At 39.3% G+C, this 18,565-nt stretch overlaps 1 protein-coding gene across 5 annotated transcripts in view; it reads left to right on the top strand.

The window, feature by feature from the left end:
- The first annotated feature begins 1,891 nt into the window (after window positions 1-1,891).
- SNX7 (sorting nexin 7) overlaps window positions 1,892-18,565 on the top strand; it is a 135,579-nt gene continuing 118,905 nt past the window's right edge. For all 5 annotated transcript variants that reach the window (XM_081485750.1, XM_081485747.1, XM_081485749.1 and 2 more), the window contains exon 1: window positions 1,892-2,122. In XM_081485750.1, the coding sequence (XP_081341876.1) occupies window positions 1,943-2,122 (180 nt within the window). In that variant the 5' untranslated portion in view covers window positions 1,892-1,942. The remainder of the gene's footprint in view (window positions 2,123-18,565) is intronic.

The raw sequence follows: 18,565 nt of genomic DNA, 5'->3' as shown, positions 1-18,565 counted from the left end.
TTTTTTGGCTGATCAGTATCAATCTGGACTTAATATGCTTAGAAATCTAATTTGTCTTTTAAATGTCTAATTTGTCTTTTAACCCCCTTTCAGGGTTTTGAAAGTAGAATAATTAACAGAGAAACAGGACTGTGGGCACTTTTGTGGTATAACAGCAAAGGAAGTTCTCAGAGACAGCTGCGGTACTGATGTGGGTATCAGCACCTGGGGTTCAATGACATCACTGTCAGTGGCAGTGTGTAGAGGGGGTGTGATATCTGGTGTTCAGTACTGGTGGTGGCAATGGCTGCTGTATTAGTTCCATGGTATGAGTTTGGCTGTGATACAAGCTTGGTTTGTTCTGTCCATTTTCTGAGCCTGTCTCTATGCTTTCTGGCAATTCTCTGAGTCACAGTATCCTTAAGAATTTCCTGGTTCAGACTGCAATTCGAAAAACTTGAATCTTTCTCACTAGCCAGTGTGAGCTTAGAGAGGAAAACGTCCTTTAATAACTTGTATCCTTTGTATTTTCTTAGCAGAGAGCCTTTTTGAGTGAGTACATCTGCTACTGCGGTTTATTAATAAATAATGTGATCTCTAATCCTAAAATGTTATAATTTAATAAAGAATGTAAGGCATTTACATGAAATAAATGCAATCTATTACATGAAATAAAAGTATATGCTACATTGGGAACAGACTGTGTCAATCAGAAAATCTTCCTCAAAGACATGGGATTACAGTTAATTCCTGAAGGATGGGCAGGAGATGGCATCTTGGGTACAGGAACCATAAAGCATAGGAAGGAGCCTGGATATTCCACCAGCAGGGAGACATGCTTGATTAAAGAAGTTTGTTTATGAACTGAAACCAATATGATTGGTTAAGAGGCACATATTACTAAGGCCTTGTCTTCTAATCAGAAAGAGAAATTCTCTCACACATCTAAATTTTTTTCTGAAGTTAAACATGTTAAACAGTAGGCTAAACATTTTGCCACAGACATTTTACAAACCAAGTTTGAATTAGCCTCTGCTCTATGGGCAAACTTCTTAGCTATTCTCTCCTGGCTAATGGGAGAAAAGAGTTGGGGCGGAGGTGAGTAAGTAATAAAACCTGAAGATAGTTCCAAATATATCGATTTACATTCAATTTTCCTTTATTTTTGGAATTTCTTTTTTAAAATTATTTTTAATATTAATAATAAGCAGCGAACAACTAAACAGTTACAGCTTTGCATTGGCAGTGTAAAGACTGAAGACTATTTCTAGGTGGCAACGTCCAGTCATGCTTGCTGTCCTTGACCCTTGGTAACATTTTTGCTCACTGACTTGAGGAAGACTTCCAGGAGTAAAGATACATTTGAAAGTGGCTGAAAATAGTTTTAAAACCCAACTTCCCTGGCTTGATAGTGAAATGACCACACAGTCTGGTCACTGGGTCAAAAATCAATTACAAAACAGAAGAGTTTTTGCATTAGCCTTAGTAAAAGACGGACTCGAAAACCACAACCGGGGCGGGGGGGGAAGCAACCATTAAACTACAGGAAATACAGTATTGGTTTTTTTCTCTTGGCGAGATGGGTCGACTGTTTTCCAGCCCCGTTGTGGATCCTCTGAAGTTCACGGTTCGCTCTGTCGCTTCTGCTCAGACCCCCGCCCCCGTAGAAGCCCTCGCAGGGTAGCCCTGCAGCCAAGTCCCACTCCCTACCTTCAGGGGACCGCGTCCTAGGCCCCACCCTAGCCAGAGCCCCGGAGTCCCACCCCTTCGCCTCCAGCAGGCCCCAAGCCAGGTGGGGACGAGCCCAGGCCGGGCGTTCGCTCCAGCAGTTCCGCGTCTGCGCGGCGGACGTGAGGCTGAAGCGGGGCCGGCCGGGGAGGCGCAGGATGCGCGGGAGCCAATGGGCAAGCTCGGGGAAGCCGGGCTGGCGGCGGCGGCGGCCGGACCGGCGCGCACTCTCGGGATGGAGGGCGAGTGCTGGGCATCTCAGGCGCGCTCCTGCGGCCTCCCGGCTGGGGGCGCCGGCGGGGACAGCCCGGGGGGTGAAGCCCCGCTCCCCGGCAGCATCGGCTCCTCCTCCCTGCTGCAGGCCGAGGTGTTGGATCTGGACGAGGACGAGGACGACCTGGAGGTGTTCAGTAAGGTGAGGGCGGCGCGGGGGCGCGTCCCGGGAAAGTTCCATGTCAACTCCCGGAGTTGGCCCCGCTGTGCGGCGGCCGCCTTAGCGCGCTCACCCCGGCCACGCCGGAGTCTCGGAGCCGGGGGTGGGTGGGTCTTCCCAGGCCGCCTGACCCTGCCTAGCTGCCCGCCGTCCCCGGGGCTGACTCCCAGCTGGTCCCGAATTGCAGCAGTTCACTCTTCTGCACTTTGATCTTGCGTTCGGCAGGGCCATGGCTTCGTGGTCTGCAAAGTTGTGCCATTTCTCACTTTTCTCCTTTTTCCTTCTTTGATGCGGATATTTCCAGGGACAGTGCTGGAACCGGGGAGGCGGTGGCCCGAAAGTGCCCCCTCCCTTGGCAGCTTCTTTTAGGGCGCAGCCAGCCCTGAACCCTGGGAGGGAAAATATTCTTGGTTTAGTGTTGTTGCTGGTTTTGGATTCGAGACTTGGGTGGCGCCGGAGGTGAGTCTTAAGTCTAGTGGGAAGAGGCGTGAGGGAATCCCTCTTCAGAAGAAAACAGTTCGTGTGTCCAACTAGGAAGCTCCTGCGCTGCGGAGCTCAGGATTTTTTAGATAGCTCCTGCCACCCAACTCACCGCCGGAGCTTTCATTTTTAAACCTAACCCGGGGAAACCTAGAGACCAAAGGGCCCTCTGAACTTCCAGGATAGTTGGAGAGAAATTGACTCCGGTCGCTGGCAGACTTGTGGTGCCCGTAGGCTGATGGTTGTAATTTTGTTTTGGAAAAGAAAAATACCATTCTTGCGAGGCCATTCAATGCCACTGCAGCTTCTCTCAGTTGCTTCTGGTAGAAGAGTCGAGATGGGAACATTGAATTCATTACTAAAAAGCCTGTGCAGTAGCCAAGTGTTACCTTGAGGTATGAAGTAAAGCAACAGAATTCACCACTGCTTTATTCTGGGAGAGAAGTTATAAAGTGAACAAGCATACTCAGACCCCAAAGAGGAATATGTAAAACTCCCCCCTTTTTTTCCCTTTAGGATTAAGTGAAGTGGTAAGCACAGGTGTATTGGGGAAGTTCAGACAGAGTATCTGGTTTATACCCTTGATGAGATCACGTGACCTTTCAGTGTGTTTAAATTGTAAAACAGTGGAATTATTTTTTGTTTACTTGTAAAAAGTTTACACTGACTTTTTTGTTGTTGTTCCACACATACTTTATGTTCAGATCAAGGACAGTTGATCAGTTCTTATTTATATTGCCTTCTAAGATACCATTGTTTAGTCGCTAAGTCATGTCTGACTCTTTGGGACCTGGTGGATTGTAACCCACCAGGCTTCTCTGTCCATGGGGTTTCCCAGGCAAGAAAACTGGAGTGAGCTGATATTTCCTTCTCCAGGGGACCTTCTGGACCCAGGGATCAAACCTGTGTCTCTTGCATTGGCAGGAGGATTGTTTACCACTGGAGTCACCAGACTATGAGCATTAGCCTTTGGGACTCTGCACTCTGAAGCTTGGGGTGGGGAGGATGTGAACAGGGAGTATGTAGAGAGTGGCAAGTGCATATCAGGATCATCTGGGATGGTTTAAATTTGTCATGTGGTTTCTCTTTCCCCAGATTGTTAAGTGTTCTGGCCTCCACCAAGAATCACTGTTTTAATGAGCCTCTTGTAGTCTGAGGCCGATCTTAGATGAAGCTAATGAAATTTAAGTTTGAGCTGTTTTTTGCCTAGGTCTCTGGAAAATGTAAGATACTGGGAGTAGTACAGGTTCTAGGTGGGAAAGGAATGACAGATTGTAGCCAGAAGCATTTCTAAGTAAGCATTTCTGGTGAATTGCTTAAAGCCATCTCAGAAGAAAGGAATCTAGAACTCTGTGACTCCAATCAGCTGTTGAGCTTTCTTTTCTCATTCTAAATAAAACAATTGTTTTTCCACATAATTTTGTTTTGTAATTGTGTATTCTGTTTTAAAAGAATGTAAGTTTCAGCAACATACTTAACCACTGCTTTATTAAGCAGTGCATATAATAATGTGCAATATTGTATCTTTACCTTAACCTATGTGGCTGGCTTCTGTAGAAGAGGGCCTTAACTTTTCTGTGGGTCCAATGGAGGAGGCAATGGCACCCCACTCCAGTACTCTTTTGCCTGGAAAATCCCATGGACAGAGGGGCCTGGTAGGCTGCAGTCCATGGGGTCGCGAAGAGTCGGACACGACTGAGCGACTTCACTTTCACTTTTCCCTTTCATGCACTGGAGAAGGAAATGGCAACCCACTCCAGTGTTCTTGCCTGGAGAATCCCAGGGACGGCAGAGCCTGGTGGGCTGCCGGCTATGGGGTCGCACAGAGTCAGACATAACTGAAGCGACTTAGCAGCAGCAGCAATACAACACTAGCAAGCAGGATGGATCCAAGTGTGTGAGTCCTGCTTGATTATATTTTAGTAAGTTGAATTTTGCAACCATTAACTGCAGTTCGACAAGCAAATTTAAGAAACTCGTCTTCATTTGGCCTGATCTCTCTACCGCTCCCTTTTTAGCCTGCTCCTCTGTAGAACCCTACCACTGTCCAGCATACCCTAAGGTGGTATCAACTATTGCTTTTGAAGTATACTAACTTTACCCTTCAGAACTTTAAGATTGACAATTTTCATATTCAGTTCATATTTACAATTGTATCTCTTATTTCTTTAGATTATTTATGAGTATATATACCGTACCCCTGTCCAGGTGCTTTTTCTTTTAATCTTTTTATAATGGAAGTAGAGATGATATACAATAGTATAGTAGTTTCTACTGTATGATGTAATGATTTGACATTTATATGCATTATGAATTGATCACCATGATAAGTCTAGTAACCATCATAAAGTTACTGCAATATTATCAACTATATTCTCTACATGTACATTATATACCTGTGACTTAGTTGTTTTATAACTGAAAGTTTGCACTTTTTAATCCCTTTAACCTATTTCTCCCTCCCTCTTCCAAACTACTAGTTTGTATCTATGGATCTTGTTTCTGTTTTGTTTTATTTGTTCATTTGTTCTATTTTTTATATTCTATCTACATATAAATGAAATAATAAAACATTTGTCTGACTTATTTCGCTTAACATAATACCCTCTAGGTCCATCCATGTTGTTGCAGGTGGCAAAATTTTATTCTTTTTTATGGCTGAGTAATATTCAGTTGTGTACATATATACACAGCATCTTCTTTGTCTGTTCATCTATTGATGGACACTTAGATTGCACCCATAACTTGGCTGTTGCAAATGATGCTACTGTGAGAATGAAAAAAAAGTAGTGAAAGTGTTAGTTGCTCAGTTGTGTGCCACACTTTGCAAACCCATGCACTGTAACCTGCCAAGCTCCTCTGTCCATGGAATTTTCCAGGTAAGAACATTGGAGTGGATAGCCATTCCCTGCTCCAGAGGATCTTCCTGACCCAGGGATCAAACTCAGGTCTCCTACACTGCAAGCGATTCTGACACTGCACTGACAGATTCTTTACTGTCTGAGCCACTAGGGAAGCGAGTGAGCATTGGAGTGCATGCATGCATGCTAAGTTGCATTAGTTGTGTCCAACTCTTTGTGACTCTGTGTACCATAGCCCACCAGGCTTCTCTGTCCTTGGGATTCTGCAGGCAAGAATACTGAAGTGGTTTGCCATTCCCTTCTCCAGGGGATCTTCCTAACCCAGGGATCGAACCCACATCTCTTATGTCTCCTGCATTGGCAGGCATAATCTTTATCACTAGCACAACCTGGGAAGCCCAAAGATATATAGGAGTGCATATATCTTTTCAAATTAGTGTTTTCATTTCTTCAGATAAATACTCGGAAGTGGGATTGCTGTATCATGATCATTGTTAATTTTTTGAGAAACCTTCATACTGTTTTCCATAGTGACTGTACCAATTTACATTCCCACCAATAGTACACGAGGGTTTCCTTGTCTCCAAATTTTTACCAATACTTGTTTTTTGTTGTTTATTTTATAAAAACCATTCAGACAGGTATGAGGTGATGTCTGCCATATTATGGTTTGGATTTGCATTGCTCTAGTGATTAGTGACATTGAGCATTCTTTTCCTTTGTCTTCTGACCATCTTTTTGTCTTCCTTGGAAAACTGTCTATTTAGGTCTTCTACTCATTTTTAAATTGGGTTGTTTCTTTTGTTTTGCTTATTTTCTTTTTTGTGATTATTCATTTTATATTGAGTTGAAGGAGTTCTTTATATATTTTGGATATAACACCCTTATCAGATATATCACTTGCAGATAACTTCTCCCATTCAGTAGGTTGCCTTTTCATTTTGTTGATGGCTTTCTTTGCTATGCAAAAGCTTCTTAGCTTGATATAGTCCCATTTGTTTAATTTTGCTTTTGGTACCCTTGCCTGAAGAGACAAATTCTTAGATATTGCTAAGACCAAGGTTAAAGAGCAGCTGCCTTTGTTTTCTTTTAGGAGTTTATGGTTTCAGGTGTTACATTTAAGTCTTGAATCCATTTTGAGTTTACTTCTTTTTTTTTAGTATAAGAAAATGGTTCAGTTCAGTCTTTTGCATGTCGCTGTCCAGGTTTCCCATCACCATCTATTGAACAGACTGTCTTTTCCCTACTATATATTCTTGTACCACTTTTCATAAATTAATTGACCATATAAGCATGGGGTTATTTCTGGACTTTCTGTTCTGTTTCATTGATCTATGTATCTATTTTTGTGCCAGTACCATACTGTTTGTTTACTATAGCTTTTTAGCATACAGGGAACATGATACTCCTCACATTGTTCTTTCTTAAGATTGCATTGATTATTCAAGGTTTTTTGTGGTTCCATACAAATTTTAGGATTATTTGTTCTACTTCTGTGAAAAATGCCATTCATATTTTGGTAGGGCTTGTATTGAATCTGTAGATTGCTTTGGGTTATATGGGCATTTTAGCAATATTAATTCTTTCACCATGAACATGGTATATCTTTCCATTTATTTGCATTGTCTTCAATTTCTTTTATCAGTGTCTTGTAGTTTTCAAAGTATAGATCTTTTACTTTCTAGTTAAATTTATTCCTTGGTATTTTTTTTTTGAAGTTATTGTAGGTGGGATTATCTTCTTATTTCTCTGATAGTTCATATTAGCGTATAAAAACACAACAAATTTATGTATGTTGATTTTAGTATCCTGCAACTTTAATGAATTCATTTATTCTAACAGTTTTTTGGTGGAGTTTTTTCTTTTTCCTCTTTTTATAGTGTCATGTCATCTGCAAACAGTGAGAGTTTTTACTTCTTCCTTTTCAATTTATAATTCTTTTTTACCTCTTTTTGTCCGATTGCTATGGCTAAGACTCTCAATACTGTGTTGAATAAAAGTGAAGAGAGTGGACAACCTTATTTTGTTCTTGATTGTAGAGGAAAAGCTTTCAGTTTTTCACCGCTGTATATGTTAGCAGTGGGTTTGTCATATATGGCCTTTATTATGTTGAGGTGTGTTCCCTTTATTCCCACTTTGTTGAGAATTTTTCTTATAAATGGATGTTGATTTTGTCAAATTCTTTTTCTTTATGTATTGAGATCATATGATTTTCATTCTTCATTTTGTTAATGTGGTTTGTGTGTGTGCTCAGTTGCTTCAGTCATGTCCAACTCTTTGTGATCCCATGGACTGTAGCCCACCAGGCTCCTCCGTCCATGGGATTCTCCAGGCAAGAATACTGGAGTGGGTTGCCATGCCCTTCTCCAAGGGAACTTCCCAACCCAGGGATTGAACCCTTGTCTCCTGCGGCTCTACATTGCAGGCAGACTGTTTACTGCTGAGTCATTGAGGAAGGCTTTAATGTGGTTTATTGGGATACATTTGCAGATCAGAAGCTTTTTAAAGAGCAAGTTCTTTGGCTTATAATCATTTATTTTTGTCTCACAGTGCATTATAAGTAAGTACCTGTTAAATACCTGTTAAATATTTTTGTGTAAGATGCTATGCTAAGGATTCTTTGGAACAAAGAAATGCAGGATTCATATCTTGTTATCATATTCTTGGAGTTCAGCTGGAAGATGTGACAGAAACTCTAAATGACAGTATACATCAAGAGAGATAGGAAAGTAAAACAAAGTATTGTTCTGAGTTTTCAAATAATCCAGTTAGGAGAAAATGATATCAGCTCTCAATAGAACACAGAGAATGCAGAAGATATTGACTTAAAAGGATAAGAATAGATGTGGAAGGTAGGAGAACATAAATGATAATTTGTAAAAAAAAGAATAAGAAAAGGATAAAAAGTGTAGCCATAGTTTTAGAACTGGACAAAAATAAGATGAGACTTGCAAAAAATTTACCTAGAGAATAGGGACAAACTTGTCCATATATAAAAAAAAAAAAGTTCTTCTTTGGGGGAAAAGAATAAATTAAAATAAGTTGCCTTTATTTTTATTAAATACTGTAATGTGTAGAAGAAATAGTAGTTGAAACAGAGCATAGGTGAATATGTCACAGTGAAACACTGAGATATTTATGTGTTACTCAGTAAATAATAGCTCTTATTATTGGCCTTTTAAATGGTATTTGGGGCCATAAAGTGAGATCTACATTATTTAGGATAATCAGGGAATTTACAGATGTAATTATTGTCATCACCACTAGTCGACTTCGAGAAGTCATGGTATGTAGGCTTAGTGCTCAGAAGCTGGAGCTTCTGAGGTAAAAATTCTTTTTAAAAATAATGGGGCAGAAAAAACGTTCTGGAAGGTATGCGCGTGCGTGTCCTCAGTCATGTCCCACTCTTTGCAACCACATGGACTGTAGCCCGTCAGGCTCCTCTGTCCATGGGATTTTCCAGGCAAGAATACAGGATTGGATTTCCATTTCCTTCTCTATCTGGAAGGTACAGACAAACAGAATTAATGTCAAGCTCCGACAAAGTTTTAAAAGCAACAGAACTATTTAGTATACTTAATATAAACACTTTGAAAAGAAGGTGATCATTTTTAATGAGAATGGTGGATAACTAAGATTATTTTTATAGTAAATTAGAAATATAACAATATGTATATATTGTTATATATATAGTATATATTATTATATATATAACAATGTATATATATTGTTATATATATTGTATATATATAACACTGTATATATTATATGTTATGTATATAACAATGTATATGTTACATATATGACAATGTATATATTATTTGAAAAGCTTTAAAGAAACACTCATATTTTTGTGGAAAAGGTTATTTTTGAAAGAATAATTAGCTCTATTGTTGAGAATTCCAGCTCTGATATGTATGTGTGTTTGTATGTGTATGTGTGTGTGTGTGTATAATCTTTATCAATGGAGGGACAATTATACTATTTAACAATTCTATCAAATACTTAGAAGATATTGGAAGTCTGGTTATTAATTTTTCACAATTGTTCTCGGAACCATCTTTATTTAGCTCCTATTGTTTGCCTCTATTAGTCATGATCATGATAAGAATCAGAATTCTCTCCATTGATTTAAATGAAGAGAGTCTAATGCAAGGACTATTTATAGCATTTTGGGCAAGTTTCAGGAACAAAGAAAGGATACTGAGGCATTTAGAGACTTGAAGTAATAAAAGCCATTAGAACCCCTAGTTCTAAAGGGAAGAGAAATGGAAACAGTGTTGCTGGAACTCAAGGATACTTGGAGCTGTTGAGAAGGGGCCGCTTCCACATGAACTGTGTTGACACAGAGATGAAGCTAGAAAGGTGCCACTGTCTGAGGTGTGGTCCCAAAGCAGGGAGGAACAGTGTATATATTTATTTGAACCAGCTATTGAAGAAATCACTCACATTTTGGTTGAAAAGGTTATTTTGGAAAGAATTAGCTTTTCACAAGCTATAGTTGTTGAGACATCCAGCTCTGGGGTGTGTGTGTGTGTGTGTGTGTGTGTGTGTGTGTGTGTGTGTGTGTGTGTGTGTGTGTGTGTGTGTGTGTGTGTGTGTGTGTGTGTGTGTGTGTGTGTGTGTGTGTGTGTGTGTGTGTGTGTGTGTGTGTGTGTGTGTGTGTGTGTGTGTGTGTGTGTGTGTGTGTGTGTGTGTGTGTGTGTGTGTGTGTGTGTGTGTGTGTGTCTGGGGGGGTATGTGTGTCTGGGGGGGTATGTGTGTCTGGGGTGTGTGTGTGTGTGTGTGTGTGTGTGTAAAATCACTTTAGCCTCAGCTAAAGTTGCAGGCAACATCCAGCATTAAATGACTAGCTTGTGAGTAAAGATGTCTAGCATGATGTCAATCCTTAGCATTGAGGCATGGTATCTTCTCAGCTGAGGCCCCGCATATAATGCAGGTGAGACATCCCATTTCTGCTGTATCCTGTCAGAATTCTTGACTCAATAAACCACTGAGCATAATAAAATATAAAGACAAAATATCTTCGGTTGGTTTGTTATTCAGCAGTAGAAACTATAACAAAAGCTAATAGTTTGTAAAATATAATTGGTCTTTTGGATCTTTTGATAAATACAGGATTACAGCAGGCAAGTCATGTGTTCCCCTTTCTCTGACCCTCATCTTGATCCTGCCTCCATGAGTCTTAGCATTTTGATGGTTAAATAAAGAGGAACCAATAAAGGAAAACAGGGCTGATCCAGGACTGTTTCTGTTCCTCCCTCTAGATATTCCACTGTCTACCAGCTCAGCCTTCTTACATGTTAAGTACTCTTATATTCCTCCCAGAGGAGGAAGAGTAGGTGAATGAAGTAGAAAGATGAAAAATCCTCAAGTTCTCCTTATGAGTGAGCATATATGGTCAACAATAGAATTAAAACAAATGAGGAACTTGCAGGTTAAATTTGGATAGATTGTGTATAGGACCATTTTATGTACAAGCATTCCTAGTGGTTTTCAGTGACTGAATGATAATATAACCAAATGACACAGTTTCTGAACAAGTAACATATGTTCAAGGTCATGCTGCTACTGCTGCTAAGTCGCTTCAGTCATGTCCGACTCTGTGTGACCCCATAGACGGCAGCCCACCAGGCTCTCCCGTCCCTGGGACTCTCCAGGCAAGAATACTGGAGTGGGTTGCCATTTCCTTCTCCAGTGCATGAAAGGGAAAAGTGAAAGTGAAGTCGCTCAGTCATGTCCGACTCTTAGCGACCCCCTGAACTGTAGCCTACCAGGCTCCTCCATCCATGGGACTCTCCAGGCAAGAGTACTGGAGTGGGGTGCCATTGCCTTCTCCCATTCAAGGTCATATGGAGTATTAATTGTACTGTAATTTGAACTGTCTATGCAGCTGGAGTTCCATTCCACCTTCTGTATTTTAAAAGGGAGTTTATAGTCTGTGTCAGAAAACAGCAAAGGGATATTATGTCTTCTGTGGATACCAGTGACCTGATTGTTTGGAATACTGTTTTGTGATAGAGTCTTAGATCGAGTCTGGGCTTGGCAGAATGAGGGTTTGGATCCAACAGCACTGTCTTTCACTGGCAGGAGTGGGGAGGGCTGCTGCAGTAGTAACAGTCTCATTTACTGCACATTTTCCATCATGAAGGAGAATAAACTAAGGGGTTTCACGGATGGCATGTTCTGCCAACCATGGCCTCTGAAGAAAGACTGGGAAGAACAAAATGTAGTTTAGCTTGGAGAAAGACTTGGGCTGATTTTTGAAACAAACTTTATGAAGAGTTCTTCCAGTGGATTAATTGTTTATAGTTTTGAAGGGCAGAACTAGAACCTAGATCAAAGTACATGGAGATCAGTTTTAGGTCAGTTGATGGTATAGTTTTCTAATTGAAGGTTCCAGAATAAAAGTTATACTCAGCTAGGCCATAAATTCTGTCACTGTAATTGCTCTAGGACAAACTGAATGATTAACTGTCTCAGAGGAGAACCTCATGTGACAGTTGCACAGACCCTTCCCACTATTAAGAGGCTGTTACAAATGGAATTTTAACTTGCCAGACTTAACCGTGAGAGCAACAGGAAACCTTCCTTACATAGGTGGTCCTACTCATCCCTTCAGCTAATCACTGCAGCTTAATTTCCAAAGTAAATTATGTTTTACAATTCCCTAATTCTAATATTTCTCTTCCCACACCTGTTATCATTTTCATTTCTCTGTTAATGGTGTGGCAATTTATCTAGGATAAAATATCAGTGCTGTGTCTTACTTTCTATTTATGACTTTCACTCACTCTCTGTTCTTTACATATCTGAGAAGTCCCATTTGGTTTTATCTTCTTGGTATCTCTGGAATTAGTGCCTTCTTCTTACTCCCATTGCTCCAACCCTAAGCAGAATTGTGGTTACCTTTGAGAACCATTAATATAGCCTCAGAAGGTCTTCATTCTTCTGATGTTTTGCCTGTAAGCTGACCTACATCCTCACAGAGAACTGATGTTTCCAGAGCACACAGCTCTGAACATACTGAATATATTGTCACATTGTGTCATCCAGGCTCTTGGTGATTAGGCTACACCCTGGCTTTCCTTGCTTCTTCCCTCACCCACCTACCTTTCTGTCTCTCACCTTAGCACTCAAAATATGTTCCATGAGTCTGTTGGATCACCTGGGAGCTTGTCAGAATTGCAGTTTCAGAACCCACTCCAGACCAAATGAATCAGAATCAGTGTTTTAACAGGATTCCTCAGTGATTTATTTGCACCTTACAATTTACTGTTGGGTCTCAACAAACCAGAATCCTTTCTGTTATTTATGGCCCATTGTAAAGTGACCTTTTTCCTAAGAACATATTCATTCTCTAGCTAGAATTAATTTCTTCCCATTCTGGGCTTCCCGTAATAGTGTTTTGAATCTCATAATACCTAATAATTTTGCCTTATAAAGAGGTATTTTATTTCTCCTCTCTAAAATCTTGATTGCCTCTCTAGCTCCAATAAATTAAACTCCTTGAAGGTAGAAGAGTAGGAACTCTAAATATTAACGGAATAAATACATTAATGAATTATATGGCCTGTGCATTTTTTTCATACATAGGGACACAGTTATCACAGTAATTTGCCACTGATCTGTTTTCAGTAAATTTGGTTTGTATTGTATTGGTCTTTCCAGACAGGTTACTAGACCAAATAGAATTTAAAATAAATTTGTCTTGATAAATGGTGAGTAAATGTTATTGATACATGACACAGAGATGTGTTTAGCATCAGTCCTAACAAAATCTCCAATTTAGATTTCATTAGGAGAGATAAACACAAAGAATTAAAAAACCCAAAGAAATCATTTAGAAACCTTCTATTTGGAAAAATAAATCCTGTTAAGCCAATAATACCTGTCTCAATCAGGGGGCTTATCACAAGCAGTGGAAATCAACTCTGGCAGGAAGAATGAGATGGTAGTTCACAGAGTAGATTTGAAGGCTGGAAATGCAGATACAGAAAAGGACAGGCTCTAGCAGTACCTATGGTGTTGAGTTGCTAAGTCATGTCCAACTCTTTTGCAACTCCATGGACTGTAGCCTGCCAGGCTTCTCTGTCCATGGAATTTCCCAGGCAAGAATTAACCGAGTGGGTTACCATTTCTTTCTCCAGGTGATCTTCCCGACTCAGGGACTGAACCTGCATCCTCTGCATTGCAGGTAAATTCTTTATCACTGAGCAACTGGGGAAGCAGCAGAATCGATACCCAGTTTTATATTTGGAAATAAGATTGGATGTGGTGTAGCTAAAAGAAAATAAAATCCATGAGAACTTTTAGGGAGAAGAACTATATAATTCTTTTGTGCAGATAACAATATTTTGTTTATTGGTCAGTGGCACTGGGGAAAATTATTACAAGTATTTCAGGAAAATAATATTAGAAGACCAGATTTGAATTTAATACACTTTATTCCATTGAGTTTTGAAGATGGTGTTTTATTTTTGCAGTTTGGGGGTTCTGATAGGATGTTCTAGTGTAAACCTGATAGCCTGCTAGTTTTTACAAGTGGCTAGTGTGATCAAAATGAAACAGATTCAACAGTTACGTAGTTGTAGTGTTCAAAACTTATTTTTTTATGCATTTTAAAATTGTATCACACACTTTTCAAAGAGGATATTAGACTAAAAGTTAAACATTTACAAGTACTTTAAGAAGATACTTTAAAGTTGTCTCAATGAACAAATAAAAATTTATAGGCTTGAACGGTTTTGTCTGTTTTAAACAGAATAGTTGATTAACTCTGACACTACATATATCTAGTCACCCCGGATAATGCAGTGTTGCTTATAGTATTAATAAAAAAGGATGTCTGACAACCAAAATTATTAGCAAATGCTGATATAAAAATCAATAAAACACACCTATGGTAAAATAGAACAGAAGGTTAAATTGGCAGTTTTTAAAACTGATACTGAAATAATTTTTTTGACCTTGAGAAATTCTTTGGTATGACATACCCTTTGAAAATTGTTTTTAACTAACTTTATTGAGATATAATTATATACTACAAAATTCATCCATTTTGGGTAGATGACTTTTTTTTAAAGTAAATTTACTGAGTGTACAACCATCACTGTCAACTAGTTTTAGAACATTTTCATCTTCTACCCAAAATCTGTCATTCCATTTTCAGTTAGTACCCATTTTTACTCCCAGCCATATAAAACTACTAATCTCCTATTTTCTGTCTCTATAAATTTGCCTTTTTAGGATATTTCACATAAAAGGAATCATACCTTTTTTTGTGTGTCTGGTTTCTTTTATTTAGCATAATATTTTATTTTTTTTAATCATTAAATATTTTTTGCTGTAAGAAATAAAAGTTTTATTCTAAAATGAGAATCAGAGCTTGTTCATTGAAAATGAAACCTTAGGAATAGAAATCCTGTTTAGAATTAAAATGGAAACCTTATTATGTGTGACCAAAAACAAAAGGTAAACTCTTGGCATATGGGTTTTCAAAATTGGGGGAAAAAATCTCTCATTCATTCTTTTGTATTAACTCTGAGAAGGTTAAGTGTGTGCATACATACATAATACATGAATACATCTGTAGTTAACCTGAATGAAGGTTGAATGGTATTTTTGGTCAGGTTCCACTAGATAATGCTGTAGTACAAACAGCCTCAAGTTCTTAGTGGCTTATCTGCAATAAAGACTTCTTTTTTCCTCGTGTATATGTCAACTGTGACTGACTGTGAATCTGGTCCAGGCTTTGGGTCTACTTCATCTGGGGCTCAAGACTGAAGAAGTGATGCTAATTAGGTCAAGTCATTCCCATGGCAGAGGGAACAGAATATGAGCATTGGTAGAAGCAGGCAGTAGCTTCCAGATCTTCTGTCCAGACACATGACACCATCCACAGCAAGGCACTAGTCAGATTCACTGGGATGGGGAACAATTTTCCTTTCATAAGGAGGCACTGAAAATTACCTGGCAATTGACCAGGAGATATATCCCTTTCACAGAAAGACAAGAGGTCATTGGGAACAATCATGCCATCTTCCACAAAGGTTTTGTGGCAAATCCTATGTAAATGGCACGTTGAACCTTTCTGAATAAGGAAAGCTAATTTTTTTCTATAGTGTATTAAATACAAGCAAGACAATTTTCCACTAGATAAGAAATTACTCAACCATAATTGAGATAAATGGAAAGACATTAGTCATGATTAATAACCTGCAATTGTTTAATGCTCATGAATAATCTGAGGAAGATCATACAGATCCTTAACAACCTCTAGCTGTGCATCTGGCACCTTACTTTGGATTTCAGGTGCAATGTTCATTTATCGTGGAGTTCTCCATTCCCTTTTTTTCAAGACCTATCAGATGAAAATGTGAATACTTCAAATTGTGCCACAGTAAATGTCAATATAAGTTTTGTTCGTTATACCTTCGTCAAAGCCTCTGTTCTACCTGTTTGCCTCCTTTCTGGTCCCTCAGCATCCTAAGTGCTTTCCTGCCGTAGGCATTATTGGTTTCCTGGACTGGAATCCACTTTCCTCGATGTCTTTAATGGCTGGCTCCTTCTCACTTCACCTCCTTAAAGACACCTTCCCTGATAGCTTTCTCAAAAGCATTCCTCTCACTCCTTGCCTTAAACACTCCAGCATATCACTCTACTTTCTCCGGAATTTACTCTCTTTCTTTGTATCTGGACGTATCTTATTTTTCTGTAGTTTTGTTTATTATCTGTTACCCTCCCTGCTAATTACAGTGTAAGCTTCATGAGAGAAGGCATCATGCCAGCCAGTCTTGACCACTATAGAATCCCCAGCCCAGTGCTTAACACATTGTTGACATTCAACGAACCTTTGTTAAATGAAATAAAACTACTATGCTAGGTGCTTTTCGTGTGCATATGGGTGGTGGCAGCCGAATCTTGGCCCTTCCAATTAAGAAATAAGTGATTTGGAGATTATTATTATCCCTATACTACAAACTGGGCTTTCCAGGTGGCACTAGTGGTAAAGAATCTGCCAGCCGGTACAGGAGACCTTGGAGACTTGGGTTCGACCCCTGGGTAGGGAAGATCTCCTGGAGGAGGGCATGGCAACCCACTCCAGTATTCTTGCCTGGAGAATCCCATGGACCGAGGAGTCTGGAGGGCTACAGTCCATGGGGTTGCACAGTCATACACGACTGAAGCAACTGAGCACACAAAATCCATTTTAGCCAACTAGTGCACTTCTTGGGAACCATTTTTATTATATCCCTGAGTTGAGTGTGCAGTGTTCTCTCCCCATGGGACATATTTTCAACCTCTTTGAGAGTTTGATTAGTATAATTGCTTTTTCTTGGCTTGCTCTGCTACCAGTTAGTCATCACAGGAATCTACAATAGTAGAACAATAGTAGATGAGTAGTAGCAATAGTTGACTGATACTGTGTTTCATATGTGTATCCATTACCACAGACTTATTTTAAAACAAATTTGGTAGACTCATCATTTGTGGATTTAAATTCATGGCTTTAAATGTCTTTTACATGAAATGATAGGACATATCTCTAAGCCATACGTATAAATGCCTCTATGATTTGAAGGACACAGTGGCAGATTCTCAACTGCCTTTCAGTCTTAATGTTTTACTTATTTTTTTCTTTCTTTTTTACTTGTCCTTGTTTCATATGTAGTAATCATTACCGAGGTAATCAAAAAAATTATTTTGTGAGTGTATTTGTATACATATCCAAGTGTTAAGAAAAAATCCCTAAAAGATATGCAGATGCTAAAAATCTGAAACTTATTTGGACTTCTACCTACCTACCAAAGGGCTTCCCAGGTGGCGCTAGTGGTAAAGAACACATTTGCCAGTGCAGGAGACCCAAGAGATGCGGGTTCAATCCCTGGGTTGTATGGCTGTTTTCAAGAAAAAAACCTTACTAAAATTTTTTGATGTGTCTGGTATACAATAGGCTTCACAGGTGGTGCAGTGGTAAAATATCTGCCTGCCAATGCAGGAGACACAAAAGACACGGGTATGATCCCTGGGTCGGGAAGACCCCTTGGAGTGGACAGTGGCAACCCATTCCAGTATTCTTGCCTGGAGAATTCCATGGACAGAGGAGCCTGGCAGTCTACAGTCCATGGGGTCTCAAAGAGTCAAACATGACTGAAGCGACTTAGCATATAGGTACTAAAGGTGAAGAGGATTTAATTTTTAGTTTTAAGTTTGATGAGAAAATTGTGAAAAGAAAATTAGTGGACCGTTTTCAATAATCAAGAATATATCCTTATCCTACTTGAACTGCCTTTTATAAAACTTTAAAAATTATTTTTAATATAGAATATTTTCATGTACAAAAGAATATGTATATATATGTATCCATATTACATCCATCACTATAGGTAATATAACTGTTTATATAATATCTATAACTATATAAATATCTACAGGGGCAAACAGCCTGTGTGGCCAAATCTGGTCTGCATTTTGTTCACAAATAAAGGGTATTGGCATATAACCACACCCATTGATTTATGTATTGTCTGTGACTACTTTGACACTGTAGTGCCCAAGGTAAGTAATTGTAACAGAAACCAGATGGCCTGTAAGACCCAAATTTACTATCTGGCCCTTTATGGAAAATATTTGGAGACTCTTAGTAATAGAATAATAATATTGCATTCATGTATCCACCACTAGCTTAGGAAATAAAACGCAACCTCAAATTTTAGTACAGATATGCCTCAGAGATATTGCAGGTTCAGTTTCAGACCGTCACAATAAAGCCAATATTGCAATGAAATGAGTCACCCAGTTTTTGTTTTTTTCAGTGCATATGACAGTTATGTTTATGCTGCAGTCAGTTAAGTGTGCAAAAAATATACATACCTTAATTTAAAAATACTTTGTTGCTAAAAATTATGTTAAACCATAATCTAAGTTTTCACTGAACCATAATCCTTTTACTGCTTGAGGGGCCTACTGCAGTTTTGGTGGCTGCTTACTGATCAGAGTACTGGTTGCTGAAAGTTGGGGTGGCTATGGAAATTTCTTTAAATAAGACAACAGAATGAGGTTTGCCGCATTAATTGACTCT

Source organism: Giraffa tippelskirchi, chromosome 5 (genome assembly GCF_054371585.1).
Source record: "Giraffa tippelskirchi isolate mGirTip1 chromosome 5, T2T-mGirTip1v1.2.pri, whole genome shotgun sequence".
NCBI lineage: Eukaryota > Metazoa > Chordata > Mammalia > Artiodactyla > Giraffidae > Giraffa > Giraffa tippelskirchi.
The sequence above is the reverse complement of the archived record's forward strand: the minus strand, read 5'-3'. Positions and strand labels throughout refer to the sequence as shown.